General features: G+C 42.1%; 1 protein-coding gene across 1 annotated transcript in view; it reads right to left on the minus strand.

Moving 5' to 3' along the window:
* Window positions 1-15,487, minus strand: part of LOC122799218 — a 1,108,404-nt gene that overhangs the window by 928,444 nt on the left and 164,473 nt on the right. Inside the window, exon 4 of the mRNA XM_044068137.1 lies at window positions 11,768-11,894. Coding sequence (XP_043924072.1) covers window positions 11,768-11,894 — 127 coding nt within the window. The remainder of the gene's footprint in view (window positions 1-11,767; window positions 11,895-15,487) is intronic.

Consider the following 15,487-nt stretch of genomic DNA (forward strand, 5'->3'; position numbering starts at 1 on the left):
TGGAATATTCTTCACTGTAGTGCGACCCTGGAGTTAGAATATATAGTTGGGGGGTGTGGCCTCTGAGAAACACAGCCTGGTCCAGGTCCAAGAGCTCTGCATGGAGAGACTAGTCCCCCAAGGAGAAGTGCCACCTCTGACAGGGCTAGGTCTACATCTGCAAATGTGTCCAACTACAACTACATGAACTGCATAAAAACACAAAAAGCATTTTTTTTTTCTGAGCAGATGTACGTTTCCCTATCCTATGTATCCCCTCAATTTTCAGTCTGAGGTTAACTGGAGCTTTGAAGATAGAGTGATCAATTAAAACACACACAGTCTTGCTGTATTACTGCAATACTGCATTCTTGAAGTACACATTTATTTAATTTGCAGTTTGTTTGATTTAAACTTCAGTTCAAGCTCATGTCACAGCAAAATCAGCAACCCGGCTGTCCAGAGAGAGAGAGAGAGAGAGAGAGAGGGCAGTCTAATTCTAGGACAGCTGAGCCAGTTCAGTCATCCTCTCAGAAGACTAAACTAGCATCATTAGGGGAAGCAGCAATGTTTCACACTCAAAAGGCCTTTCTCATTCAGTGAGGGAACCACTTCTTAAAAAAAGATGGCCTAACAGCATAAAGGCACTCAACTGCTGTCGTGCTGGTTTCTACTTTTTAAATCCTGAACAAGATCTGTCGAGGTTTGATAAAGGAGGACTTCCACATGAAGAGGTACTGCAGAATTGCAACAAGCCTGTTAGTTACTTAGTTACAGCACACGAACAATCAAAATTACAGCAGACTATGTAAAACCCCACTGGGAAATAGTGTCAAGTCTTTCTTTTCCAACTCCACCTCAAACTCAAGAAATCAGGTAAGCCTGACAGTTTCTCCACAGAGAGAATGATACAAAATGATAAAAGGATCCAAGCTGCTAAATGAAGGTGTGTGTGTGTGTGGGGGGGGTCCTTTCACCCACAATATTCTAAGCCTCAGACTTCTTACAGGGTAGTAAAGTGCAACTGTGCTGTGATTTTTCAGACCTCTGCTGGACAGAAGAAATCACACAAAACTCTGCCTTAGTACGTATGGTAAGGATATCCCTCCCAGTTAGCAAGGTATATCAACAACATCAGTCTCCTTAACAGCAGGAGGACAGCAGAATATGCATACATCTAAGTGGCATAAATAAGAAAGTACAGTTTTTTAACTACCATAAATGTAGATGTCCGATAGGTATGCAACTGCAGTCCTTACATATGGGTTGTCCTGCCTCAGGCAGCCCTTCGGTCAGCCGGATTCCAAAGTCTGGGTCCGGCGTCGGCTGATGTCGCCCTTTCCCCGACGTCAGAGCGCCTGGGGTATAAAAGCGTCAGCCGACGCCATCTTCTTCAGTGTTTCTTGCCCCAGATGCCAGATGCCCTCTAAGGAAGGCTAAATTTTGAAAATAGAGAAAAAATTCCAGACAAGTACAACAACATAAAAACAAATACACCATAAAAGATTACCCCAAGTAGCTAAAATGAGGGGTAGAAACCCAAAAGAATACCAAAGAGGGGTAGGTGGGAGGGAAAACCTGACTGCAGTTGCATACCTATCGGACATCTACATTTATGGTAGGTACAAAACTGTACTATGTCCTTCAAGGATGCAACTGCAGTCCTTACATATGGGTTGAATACCATAGCCAACCTGGGGGTGGTAGGCACTAAGACAAAGAAGGTGTAGCTAAAATGCCCTGCAGGACTGCAGAAGCAAACCCTGCTCTGGATCTTGAATATAAAGGCAGGTTGTAATGTTTGGAAAATGTATGCACGGAGCTCCATGTAGCAACTTCTAAAATGTCCTTTGTTGCCACTCCTCTTAAAAAGGCTGTGGAGGTGGCTGTAGCTCTGGTGGAATGTGGCCTGATGTCAGCTGGTACAGTTTTTCCATGAAAAGAGTAGCAGAATCGAATGCAGTTTCCAATCCATTTAGAAATTGTCTGTTTGGAAATTGCTTTTCCCTGCAATCCAGCAGCGCAAGCTACAAAAAGCTGGTCAGAATTTCTGAAAGACTTTATTCTGTCCAAGTAGTAGCGCAACTGTCTGTGTATGTCCCAAGGTGTGCAGAAGTCTCTCTCCTTTATTTTGAGGATTGGGAAAGAAGGTAGGCAGGTGAATAGCTTGATTCAGGGACACCCTGGATACCACCTTTGGCATGAATGACGGATTGGTTCTCAAAGAAACTCTGTCCTTATGAAAAATGAGAAATGGTTGTATTCCCATAAGGGCCTGTAGCTCAGAGACTCTTCTTGCTGAGGTTACTGCCAGAAGGAAAGCTGTCTTCCAAGACAGAAATTTCAACTCTGAAGATGCTGCTGGTTCAAAGGGAGGAAGAGTTAATTTTTCCAGCATGAAGTTGAGGTCCCATGCAGGCACTGGTGGTTTCCTTGGAGGGTTGATGTTCTTTATACCTCTTAGAAACTGTCTTAGCAATGGGTGAGAAAATACAGGCGGATCAGTGTTATATTTGGCAGATATTGCTGAAGCATGTATTTTTATGGAAGAATATGAAAGGCCATTGTGGAGCATTTCAGCCAAATATTCTAGGATCTGTGGAATGCTCATCACTGATGGGTCTTGACCCTTTTTGCTGTTCCAGATAAGAAATCTCTTCCATTTTGCTGAGTATGTTTTTCTAGTGGAAGGTCTGCGCGCCTCCAGGATTATATCTTTTACCCTTTTGGAAAGTGTTTCCTGGGGAATAGTCTTGGAATCTTCCAAGCTGTCAGCTTCAATGTTTTCAAGCTGGGGTGTAGTGTCCTGTAATTGTGCTGTGTCAGAAGAAGTGGCCATTGAGGAAGGAGCCACGGATTGGTGTGTGTCAAGCTCCGTAGCAGTGTGTACCAGTGTTGTCTTGGCCAGTCTGGAGCTATCAGTATGACTTTCGGTTGCTCTGTCTTGATCTTTAGTAACACCTTGGTCATCAAAGGAAGAGGTGGGAAGGCATATAGTGTTAGAGAGTTCCAACTGAAGGAGAGAGCGTCCACCATCCATGCTTGAGGATGGTATGTCCTTGTGCAAAACTTTTTCAGATGGTGATTGAGGTGGGAGGCAAAAAGATCTATGTCTGGCCTTCCCCATGCTTGAGTTATTTGTAAGAAAATGTCTGGATGCAACATCCATTCGTGTGGATCCATGATGTTTCTGCTTAGGCTGTCCGCCAGAACATTGTCCTTCCCTGGTACAAGCTGGGATTGTAGCTCTATTTTCAATTGTAGGGAAATATCCCAGAGATTCATTGACAGTCTGCAAAGAGGGTAGGAATGGGTACCTCCTTGCTTGTTTATGTACCACATAACTGTGGTATTGTCTGATTTATTAGTAGATGGCCCTGATGCATGAACTTTTCGAAGGCCTTGATTGCATGTATCACTGCCAGCATTTCTTTTTGGATGATGTGCAGGTGCTTTTCTTTTTGTGTCCATTGTCCTTGAATGCATCTGCCCTCCATGTGCGCCCCCCATCCATGGTCTGAGGCGTCTGTTGTTATGGTTTGACTTGTATGAGGCTTGCTGAAAGGCAGACCTTTGTTTATCTGGTTTGCTTGAGCCCACCACAGAAATTCCTTTTGAAGGCATGGAATGAGTGGGATCAATGCTTCCAGGCTGTGGCTGTGTTGAGACCACAAACTTTTTAGATACCATTGTAGTTTCCTCATATGCAGCCTTGCGTGTGGAATCAGAAGAATGCAAGATGGCATGAAACCCAGGGCCTGCAGGATTTTCCTTGCAGTCATCTGGGTGTGTGTTGCTAATTTTCTGAAGTATTCTGTTAATTGTTTTTGTTTTTCTTTTGTCAGAAACGCCATCTGGGTGTTTGTGTCCAGTGTGGCACCCAGGAAAGGTATTTGTTGGGATGGTACGAGACTTGATTTCTGAATATTGACTGTGTATCCCAAGGCCTGCAGTAGGTGAATGACATAGTCCAAGTTTTTTAACAAGGCTTGTTGGCTGTCCGCTTGTATAAGGCAGTCGTCCAGGTAAGGGTATATTTGTATCCCCTGAAGTCTGCAATGTGCAATTACTGATGACAGGCATTTCGTGAACACTCTGGGCGCAGTAGATAAGCCAAAGGGCAATGCTGAGAATTGATAATGCTCTGAGCCTGCAAGAAATCTGAGGTATCTTCTGCAACTTTGTCTGATTGGGACATGCAGGTATGCCTCCTTGAGGTCCAGAGTTACCAGCCAAGACCCCTTGCATGGGAAGGAGTTGCTGTAAAGTCAGCATTTTGAATTTTGGCACAATAAGGTAAGTATTCAGTGCGGACAAGTCCAGAATGGGTCTCCATTGGTTTTCTTTACTTGGAACAAGGAACAGTCTTGAATAAAATCCTTGGCCTTGTTCTGCAGAAGGAACCTTTTCTATTGCTCATATTTGAAGTAGGTTTGTTATTTGTTTGAGTGCCTCTGCCCTTTGATTTGGTGGCAGGTTTGGCCTGCCATGTCTTGTTGGTAGTGTATGAAAATGGGATCTGTACCCTTTGTCTATTATGTCCAGTATCCATTTGTCCTTTGTAATATTGTGCCAATTTTGTGAGAATAAAGATAATTGTCCGCCCAAAGGTGCTTCTAATTGAGCCCTGGATGGCGGAGTCAAAGTCAAGCCATTGAGATTGTCCCTGCGGAGCAGTGGAAGGTCCTGCCCCACCTTTCTGGTTTGGAGGCTGCCATTGACGTCCTCTGTAGGAGCCTCGAGTTTGCCCTCTACCTCTGCCATGTCTGTTTTTGCCTCTCTGAAATTTGTCTGTGTCTGGAAAGGACCAATGCTTAGAAGGCCAATTCCTGCTGAATCTTGGAGGCTGTACCTGGAGGAAATGTTTGACTGTTTGCACTGATTTTGCCTTTTCCTCTATTTTCTTTAAGACCTCTTGTGCAGTAGCACCAAATAGCTTATGTTTCTCTAGTGGTGCATCCAAAAGCTTAATTTTCACATGGTCTGGCAATGTTTGTTCCTTTAACCAAGCATGTCTGCATATGACCGCACCTGTCATTGCTGCTCTACATGAAGGTTCCAATGCATCATATCCTCACTGAAGGAAATGGTTGCTAACCTGCTGAGTATTATGAACCAATTCCTGTAACCCCTTTCTATCTAATGGTTCAGGGGAAGCCAATTTCTTTTGCAAGTCATCCAACATGTATTCCTGATACTGAATCATATGAAATTGACAATTTAATGCTCGCATAGAAAGGGTGGAAGATGCATATACTTTCTTGCCCCACATTTCTAAAGCCCTAGAATCTCTTTCCGAAGGAAGTGGATTCCTAGCAGTAGTGGAGGAAACCCCTTTAGGCCCCTGAGAAATAGTTTCAGGGTCAGCAGTATGGCCCTTGTACAGAAATTGATGTGTGTCCGGGACCCTGTAGTACCTGTATGGCTTGACAGGAGCAGGGGGGAGTGAGTCAGGGGAAACACTAGATTCTAAGTACACATCATCTAAAACATTTAAAACTGGAGGAATAGCTAAGGGTCTATGCTGAGGTAGCTTTAAAAATTCCCTTAACCTTTTCCTAGAATCTGAGTATTCTTGGCCTTGCCATTTGAAGTGTTCCCTCATGGAATGAAGCATTTCCCCAAAGGTAAACTCCTCAGGAGGAGAAGCAGAGGGAATGGATTCCTCCGCATCAGAATCCTCGTAGGCCGGGAAGGCCTCCTCCTGGAAGTCTGAATGTGCAGAATCACCTGAGGCCTCATCGGAGGACTGGGGATCTACCTACTCAACCCTAGGCCTCTTGACAGAAGGCGGCTGAGAGCCTCTATCTGGATGTGGCTGAGAACCCCTAATTAAAGAAATAAGGTCCTCAGCTAAACTTAAAATTTGAGAACCAGAAGTGGATCCCAGAGAAACAGATCTTGGAGGGAGAGACTTAGCCTGTTTGGCAGCCTTAGCACGTGTGTAGGCCTTAATGGACATAGACACTGGAGGCCTGGCAGCCCCGCGTGCTGGAGTAGTCTTATCCACTGAAATGGTGTTAGAAATATCCTGGGCTACGGTCTCAGAGGGGAGAACAGAAACCGGCACCGAGCTGGCCTCCGAAGCACCGGTGGGCGGTGTCGTCGGTCTGTAGCGGTTGTGAAACCGGCTCAGAAGAGACCGAGACACTCGCGGTAGGCCTAAGTGTGGTGTCGGCTGAGACCGCGGACCGCGGGTGTCGGTCCTTATCCTTCCGTTTTTTTACGTAAATATGCTGTCGGAAGCTCCGACGGCATGATATAACAGAAATCTTCCCCAAAATAATCCTGTGCAAACTCTGTCCGATGCCTAAGAGTGCGTTTATTGAAAGAAGCACAAGCTGTACAGGCCGAGACGTTGTGTTCTGGGCCTAGGCAGGGTAAGCAGTAAGAGTGGAAATCCTTATGAGGTATTTGTTTCCCACAAGTTAAACAATTATTAACTTTTACAGTTTTATCTGACATCGGCTGAGGCAAGAAAAGGTCCCCAACGGGGTACTTAGCTTTTTTGAAGACTTCAGTAGCTGAAAACACAGGAGCTGGTCGACCGGCACTTGCGAACTGCTTCTGCTTCGGGCGCCGCACGGCAAGAAAGACTGAAGAAGATGGCGTCGGCTGACGCTTTTATACCCCAGGCGCTCTGACGTCGGGGAAAGGGCAACATCAGCCGACGCCGGACCCAGACTTTGGAATCCGGCCAACCTAAGGGCTGCCTGAGGCAGGACAACCCAATATGTAAGGACTGCAGTTGCATCCTTGAAGGACATCCCTAAATGACTTGCTTCAATGAGCAGGGTAGCACAGTGTTCTTAATTCTTCACACCAAAATATGGAGTAGGACTTTCTTGGGTCGAGGCAGAGGAACCACAGGTGAGCCCACGGTGGGCTTCATCAGCCTAAAGGTCACCTTAAATGTAAATAATCAGGGGGGATGCTAAAGAGAGCAGAGTACAAACTATCCTCATCTGCATGAAAAACTAAGGAGAAAAGGAATTGGGTATATCTTCTAACTTTTTTGACAGGCCTTCCCTTTATCTACTGATGTTTGCTCAAGACACTGTTTGGCTATGTTTGCTTGTTACTCATGTATCAGCATGGAACACCCTGAACTGAAGTTGAAACGTGTACTTCAAGAATGCAGTATCTCAGTGATACAGCAAGCCTTTGTGTGCTATAACTGTTCACTCTTTCTTCAAAGCTCCAGTTAAACTCAGACTGAAAATTAAATGAGGGGATACAAAAGATAAGACGACTTACCCTCTGCTCAGGAAATAAAATGCTTTTTTGTGATTTCATGCAGTTCAAAAATGTAGTTTTAATTTGCTGTTTTTAAGTGTTGTGTGTACCCAAATAAACATCAAGGTTCCTTTTAAAGAGGGCCAAAGAGGTGCTCTGCTTGACATGTATGGGCGGTCTATTCCGGAGTCTGGGGAGTCTCTGGATTAGGAACCTATCCCTCCAGCCCGTTTTGTTTATTGTGATAAGATTTAGATCCCTGGAGCATGTGGCTCTGAGGGATTGGGGTTTCTTTAAGTGTAGCATGTTCAACAGCTCTGGGTTTGACATGGCCTTGTATGTTAAGCAGAGATCGCCTCGGAGTAGGCGATATGTGACAGAGAATAGCTGGAGTTTTTTAAGACTGTCAGCATAGGGCATCTGCTTTAGGACTGTGATTCTTTTAGTGAGGTATTTCTGCGGCCTTTCCAGTTGTTGCAGATGTCTTGAGAGGTACATACCAAATGGGGCGTTGTACTCTAATGGGTCTAATGAGGGACGAATACAGTGGGACAATAAACTCCTTTTTTCTGGATGAAAAGCCCTTAGTGATGAGGTGTGCCACATAGAAGGATTTCCTGACTGTTGTGGTGATGTGGTTACTGAAGGTGAGACCACTGTCCACCTGTGTCCTCAAATCTCTTAACACACTTTTGGTGTTTAGTGTACTGCCACCTACGTGATAATTCACGGGTACATGTTTTTTCCCAAAGGGGATAACTATACATTTCTTGGCATTGAGCTTGAGCCCATAGCTCTGGCACCAAGCATCTGTTCCTGTCAAGCCCTTTTGTAGAGTATCCACATCATTTAGGGATTCAATAATGGCTCCTAGTTTGCAGTCATCTGTGAACTTTGTTAGCCAGAGTCCCTTAGTGTTGGCCTGTACTTCAGAGAAGTAGATGCCAAACAAGAGAGGTCCCAGGACTGAACTCTGAGGTACTCCACTTGTCACTTGTCTGGAGCTGGATTTGGAATCAGCTACTTTTACAGTGTGGGTTCTGTCAGTAAGCCAGTTGGCAACCCATCGAGTGATGTAGGGATTAATGCCCAGCTTAGTAAGTTTATCTAGGATTCCAGAGTGGGGGATAGTGTCAAAGGCCTTGGCGAGGTCCAGATAACCTGTGTGGACTGCCTTACCCTCATCCACGGCTCTGGAGACTGATTCGAATAAGTCAGTAAGGTTCAGGAGACAAGATTGGCCCTTCACGAACCCAAACTGGGTGGGGTCCAGTGTTTTAAGGTTGCCAATGTCTTTGTTTATAAGTTCTAACCAATTGGTGTTGAAGTGCTGAAGTATAACCGAGTAACAAGCAGTAGCACAACGTTGCGAGTCCACAGATACGATTTATTAATACAAAATACACAAATAGTTAAGCGCTTTCATCAAACAGTAGGACTTCATCAGAACTATTAAAATATGAACTTTCAGGCTTAAATAACCCACAGTTTGAATTCATTGGTCTAGAAATTAACGAATCATATTTCAAACATGCCAAATCTCATGAATAATGAAACAAATAAGTCCAGCATTAAACATGTGTACCATTACAATATACATATAAAAATATCACGTTTTTATATAAAAATTATAATGCAAAAATGCAGAAGTATGAACTGTTGACATTTTAAAAAAAGACTTTCTTGCATATTAAAAATTACCTCACTGACTAAACAGCCAGTGTATTATACTAAATCTGCCTTCTCCTTCAAAACAGGCATAATTGAAAGGTATTCATTAATGCCCAGGGGTTGGTCAGCAGCTAGTCGGAGTTGCCACATCAATTCCTTCTTATGCAACCTATTTTGCCAATCACCCCCCCTCACATCTACTGTGACAAAATCCAAAATACCAAACTTAAAACCACTAAAATCTCTACACAAACCACTGTGTTTGTATAATGCATTAGTATTTTTTCCACATTTGATATCATATAAATGCTCATATATCCTGTTCTTCAACATCCTTTCCATCTTTCCAACATAGAATGAAGAACAGGAATTACATTTAGCAAGATATACCAGTTTACTGGAACAACAGTTCCCATTTTTCAAATAAATATGACACTTGTTCAGATTATTAATAGTGATGTCACGTTCAAGCATTATATAAGAACAATAATGACATCTACCACAAGGCTTACTACCATATGAGTTTCTCTGTTTTTCATTGGAGTTTCTGGAAACCTCCACCAAGGATTTTATGTTACTATCTACTTTGGTGGAGAAAATAGGCTCATCACCAAGAACCCGAATTATTTCAGGATTGGTTCTGAAAATATTCCAATTCTTTGACAAAGTTGTTTTAACTTGAGAATAAAGGGGACTAAACTGCACTACATACATGCCTGTTGGAAATAAGTGCCAACCCTGGTATTAACAAAATCAAAAGTATCAACTGGTTTATGATTAATGCTACCCAGTAACGGTTTGTACACGGTAACCAGTCACCAACCTCCTCGAGTATTGAATCAATGAAGCACCCCGGGTAGCCTCTCTCTAAGAACATCTTCCTTAAATTCTGAAATTCCAGTATCACGTCCTCTTTTGTAGTGGTCATTCTGGCTATCCTCACTGCCTGCCCCTTTACAATACTTCTTTTCTGGTGAATAGGGTGGTGACTGGTATAATGCAAATATGCATTGCAAAATGTATTTTTTCTGTAGATTTTGGAGAGGAACCTGTTTTGTTTTTTGAAAATCTGCACATCAAGGAAATTGATTTCCTGCTGGTGATATTGAAAAGTAAATTTTAAATACCTAGTAGTCTGATTTATATATTCCAAAAACCTAGGGATTTTTGCTACATCCCCTTTCCACACAATAAAAATGTCATCCAAAAATCTACCGTAGTATGCAATGCAAGATGAAAATTACATATCAGGTTGAAAAATATATTTTTGTTCCCATCCTAGAAGCACCAAGTTAGCATACAAAGGGGCACAGGCAGCACCCATAGCAACTCCCTGCAGTTGTTTAAAATATTCACCACCAAAAAATATAAAACTATTCTCAAGAATCAGGCTCATTAACTCACATAAAAGTGATACCTCATCAGGTTTTAAAACGGAGTGGGAAAAAAGAACTTCCTCAAAAAAATCTAGCCCTTCTAGTTTTGGAATACAAGAAAAAGGATCCTGTACATCAACTGTAAGAAACCAACAATCAGGTATCCAAATATCTTGCTTAAGCTGACCCAAGAAGTCCCAAGAATCCTTTAACAAGTGCAGAAATTTGCTGACAATATGTTTCAGTTTTACATCCACATATACCGCTAGGTTATGCGTCTTAGAACCTGCGGCTGCAACTATGGGTCTGAACGGTGGTTTCCTAAAATCTTTGTGGACCTTCAGTATCCCAAAGATAGTTGGTATCCTAGGGAATTTATTTGATAAAAAGTTGTATTCTTCCTTCGAAATTCTCTGATCTATCAGGTATTCATATAAGAAACTATCCAATCTCCGATAGGAAATATTGATTTCATTTTTAGAGCATAGAGAATATCTATCCTCATGGAATAGAATATTCTGCATATCATTGTTGTATTCTTCTACACAACAGTTCATACTTCTGCATTTTTGCATTATAATTTTTATATAAAAACGTGATATTTTTATATGTATATTGTAATGGTGCACATGTTTAATGCTGGACTTATTTGTTTCATTATTCATGAGATTTGGCATGTTTGAAATATGATTCGTTAATTTCTAGACCAATGAATTCAAACTGTGGGTTATTTAAGCCTGAAATTTCATATTTTAATTGTTCTGATGAAGTCATACTGTTTGATGAAAGCGCTTAACTATATGTGTATTTTGTATTAATAAATCGTATCTGTGGACTCGCAACGTTGTGCTACTACTTGTTACTTTGTTTATAAGTTCCAGGATAATATGTTACATGGCCTTGCAGATTAGGCTCGTCAGACTGATGGGGTGGTAGTTCCTGGGATCCAAAGTGGATCCCCCCCTTGTGGAGTGGGATAACTGTAGCTGTGCGCCACTTAGTGGGCACGAAGCCTGAGGTGAGGGTATGATTAAACATGACAGTTAGGTGAGAGGACCCTTTCCTTTAATCTACTACATGTAGCCTGCCTAAATACTACAGCCTCAATTCCACAATGCTTCCTGATTGTGGGTAAGAAGAAAGTGATGGCCATGACCTAACTCAAGACACAGTGTACTAAGCATCAAGTCTCTCTGGTGGTTATAAACAGGTCAAAGGAAGGGGACTCACTTGCCATTGAGATGCCTATCCAGGCCCAGCTCCAACTTTTTTCTCTTAAGCCCCATTCAACGACTTGCACAATGCTGCCAATGAAATGCACATGCCTATTCTATTATACCTACGTGTACTAAGTACAGTGCATTTACAAAAAGGCAATGCCTCATTCACAAGTAGCATACCTGATATCTTGCATCTGTACCACAGGTTGCCTCTTGAAACCAGACATCACAATTTAAAAACTTACCTTCCTTCTTGAAACCAGGCATGACATTTTAAAAACTTACCAAGTACTGCATAAATCACAGACACATCCTTCAGAATATCCATAGAAATGAGAGGTGTCTTCTCACATATAAGTTCAAGGAGTTCCACATACTGCTTCATTGTAGGTATTTTGTCAACATTCAGTTGCTGCAGTAAAATAAATGTGAATAACACCTTATGTAATCAGTCAGCACTACAAATGAAAAAAACAAATCATAAAATGTCCAGCTAATGAAAAATAAGAAAATAAGCCTCAGGGATTAAGACCATGTGTAGATGTTACTCTTTTTTTTTTTTTTTTTTTTTTTTTAGAATAAGTACCTTTTATTAACCAAAAAAATTTACAGACTAAACAACTGAACAAAAAAAGCACAACATAAAAACATTGAACAAACTGCTCAATGAATAAGTTGCCACAAATAAATTTAGAATACTTCTGAAACATAAACAAATAATTTTAGCAGCATTTAGAATTCATTAGCTACAAACTTTAAAGGACTACCAACAAAACTTCAAAACATTCAAGTATATCTATTATAAAGGGTGACTTCCAAGATGGCTGCACATACAGTAACAGCTTACTTCTGGCTCTCCCAGTGTAAAACACAAACTCAGCAGAGAAGGCCAGTAAGACTTGTGCTTATGGGTAAATTTTAGTAACTGGCTAGTAAGTGTACTGCCTGGATGCCAGGAATAAAGAAATACAGAAGACCTGAAAAAAAAAATCAGTTGTAAAAAGTGAGGATGAAACAATGACTGTGGAGAGTTCTGTAGTAGTTCAGCAAAAAGCAATGCCACCTTCAGACATGACTTCCAGTAACTTACGGGAAGATATTAGACAACTGCATACAGACCTGGTTAAAATAAACAAAACACTGATGGAGTACATCAACACTAACAATAAAAGCTAGAAAAAAATGGAAGAATAATTAAACAGATATTCAAATGAGATGATATAGCTCAGAGGTAAAAAAAAAAAAAAAAGAGAAAAGGCTGGCTGAATATGAGACTGCTCAGGAAGAGATGTTTCAAAAAATAACAGAATTACAGGACAGAGCACATAGGGAAAACCTACGATTTTCAGCTATACCAGAGAACCTGGAAGGAACAGACTGCTTTAATTTTATGAAAGCACAAATAAGCAACTGGACTGGTACTCCACAGCAGGAGTTGCTAGTTGAAGGGCACACAATGCATGCATGCTCCAAACCTGGCTATAACAAAGCAAGCAAGACCTTTAATAGTAAATATGGAATTTTACCAGCAGAAGGAGTTGATTCTGAAAAATATTGTGGCAGAAGGACAAAGTACTATAAGTGGGAGACAGCAGAGTGTTTGTGGAGAATGATTACTCAGTGTACACCAGACAGAAGAGGAGCAAATTTATTCCACTATTCATGGAATGTCGAGATGCAGGTGTGATATTCAAACTGCTGTACCCAGCTATCTTCAAGGTATTCTTCCCCGGAAGGGCAATCATTTTTTGATGAGCACATGCCAAGGAGAAAATACAAAAGTTTGTCCAACAAAGAGTGAACTGTGAAACAGAAGGAGATTCTGCTTCTTGTTCTTTTGGTAATAAAGACCACAGGCATACTGTACCTGTGAAATCTTTATCACTGTTTCAACGAAAAATGTTAGAGAGAAGGAAGGGAGCACGAGAGTTGACTATAAGAATCAAGTTTGTTTGTGTCTTTCGGCTTTTCCAGGTTAGGGGTCGCCACAGTGGAACTCCGGTCCACTAATGATTGGTAGTGTTTTATTACGTACCGGGTTACCAGCCCTGACGCACAACCTTCAACGAAGACACGTCCCATTCATGTATGCCTCCACACAAAAGACGCTCTAGCTAAAAATCGAACGGGACAACGTCTTGCTATGAGGCGACAATGCTACTGCAGCACCACCACCGCAGGCTTGACTAAGAATCAAGAATATGTTAAAAATGAAGTGGAGACAGGATTTCAGACATGAACAGTAGAAAAAACAGTAACTGCGGGTTTCCAATGCAATAATTACATTTGTGAAATATGATGGAACAAGAAAACCTGGAAATACTGGACATTTTCAGAGTGTGATGGACTTGTGGGGGACTCTAAAGCATATGCCCTACTTCATAGTCATTAATGTTCAGTAAAGTGCTTTGGGGAGGGCAAGAGGAAGGAGAAAATTACCAAAGATTTTTTCTTAAATAGTACTAATTTTGTGGCATGTGGTTTTTCTTTACATGTTATAAAGTCAAGTTGTTTTTTCAGTTATTTTTTAATTGTAATGGGGATTGTAAACAGGTGTTGCTCTTCTTTTTTTCTTTTCTTTCTCCTTTCTCTCTCTTCTTGTTCAAAGCTTGCATGTTGAAATGACTGGATTAAAGGCCTTAGATTGATTTAAGTTTTAAGAGAGAGTAAGTAAATGTGGCTCAGTACCAACTATGTAGCTGGTATTCATGTTACCATGGAAACAGTCTGATAAAGAGAAAAGCACAGTTGTGTACACTTACCATAAATGTAGATGTTCGAGTGTATTCACTGTTGCAGTCATCACACTTGGGTTATCTGCCTGCAGGTAGCCCTCAGTCGGCCCGAATACCAGAGTCTTAGTATTTCTGCGTCGGTTGCTGTCACTTCCGGCCTGATGTCAGGTCGTCAGGGGTATAAAAACAGGCAGCTGACACCATTCCATCAGTTTTTCTTGCACCAAATGTCAGGAGCCCCCCCAAATAGGGAGCTAAGTTATGGTGGGAAAAAACACCACCAGTAAAAAGTAAATACCAATAGCCATGGAAGGGGTGAGTAACAGAGAGAGAGAGAGGGAGACAAGGGGGATGGAGGGGGGGGGGGACCAGGACTGCAACAGTGAATACACTCGAACATCTACATTTATGGTAAGTGTACACAACTGTACTATGTTTTTCATGTTTCACTATTGCAGTCATTACACTTGGGTTGATTCCCAAAGCTGAAGAAAGGGTGGAGGTAGTCAAGAAGAGTTGGGGCTGGCTAGTATGCCCTGCAGGACTGCTGTTGCAAAACCCGCCCTGGATTTGGAATAGATAGGCAGGTGGTAATGTTTGGTGAAGGTGTGTAAAGAACTCCAGGTAGCAGCTTCCAGAATGTCCCTAGTAGGGACTCCCCTGAGGAATGCGGTAGAGGTAGATGTTGTCCTAGTGGAATGTGTTCTGACCCCCTGAGGGATTGGTTTCCCATTGTGTTTGTAGCAGAAATGGATGCACTGTGCTATCAATTTGGAAATTAATTGTTTTGAAATTTCCCTAGTGCAAAACTGACTGGTAACTGGTCAGATTTCCTGAAGGGCTTAGTCCCCTCAAGGTAGAATCTGAGCCGTCTGAGCACATCCAAGATTTGCAGGATCCTTTCCTTTATTTTGAGGATTAGGGAAGAAGGTTGGCAAATGGAGAGATTGATTGACAGCCATACTGGACACCACTTTAGGCATACAGGAAGGGTTAGTCTTGAGGGAGACCCTGTCAGCATGAAAAATCATGCATGGTTCCACAGCCATAAGTGCTTGTAGCTCAGACACTCTCCTAGATGAAGTGATGGCCAGAAGCAAGGCTGTTTTCTGAGAGAGGAATTTTAACTCTGCTGCCGCTGCAGGCTTAAAGGGGGGTAAGCATGAGCTTTTCCAGCACAAAGTTAAGGTCCCAAGCAGGGGTGGGTGCTGTCCTTGGTGGCCTTAAGTTGTTTGCCCCACTCCGGAACTGTTTGATGAGAGGGTGAGAG

Source organism: Protopterus annectens, chromosome 4.part0 (genome assembly GCF_019279795.1).
Source record: "Protopterus annectens isolate FY-2018-M chromosome 4.part0, PAN1.0, whole genome shotgun sequence".
Taxonomy (NCBI): Eukaryota; Metazoa; Chordata; order Ceratodontiformes; family Protopteridae; genus Protopterus; species Protopterus annectens.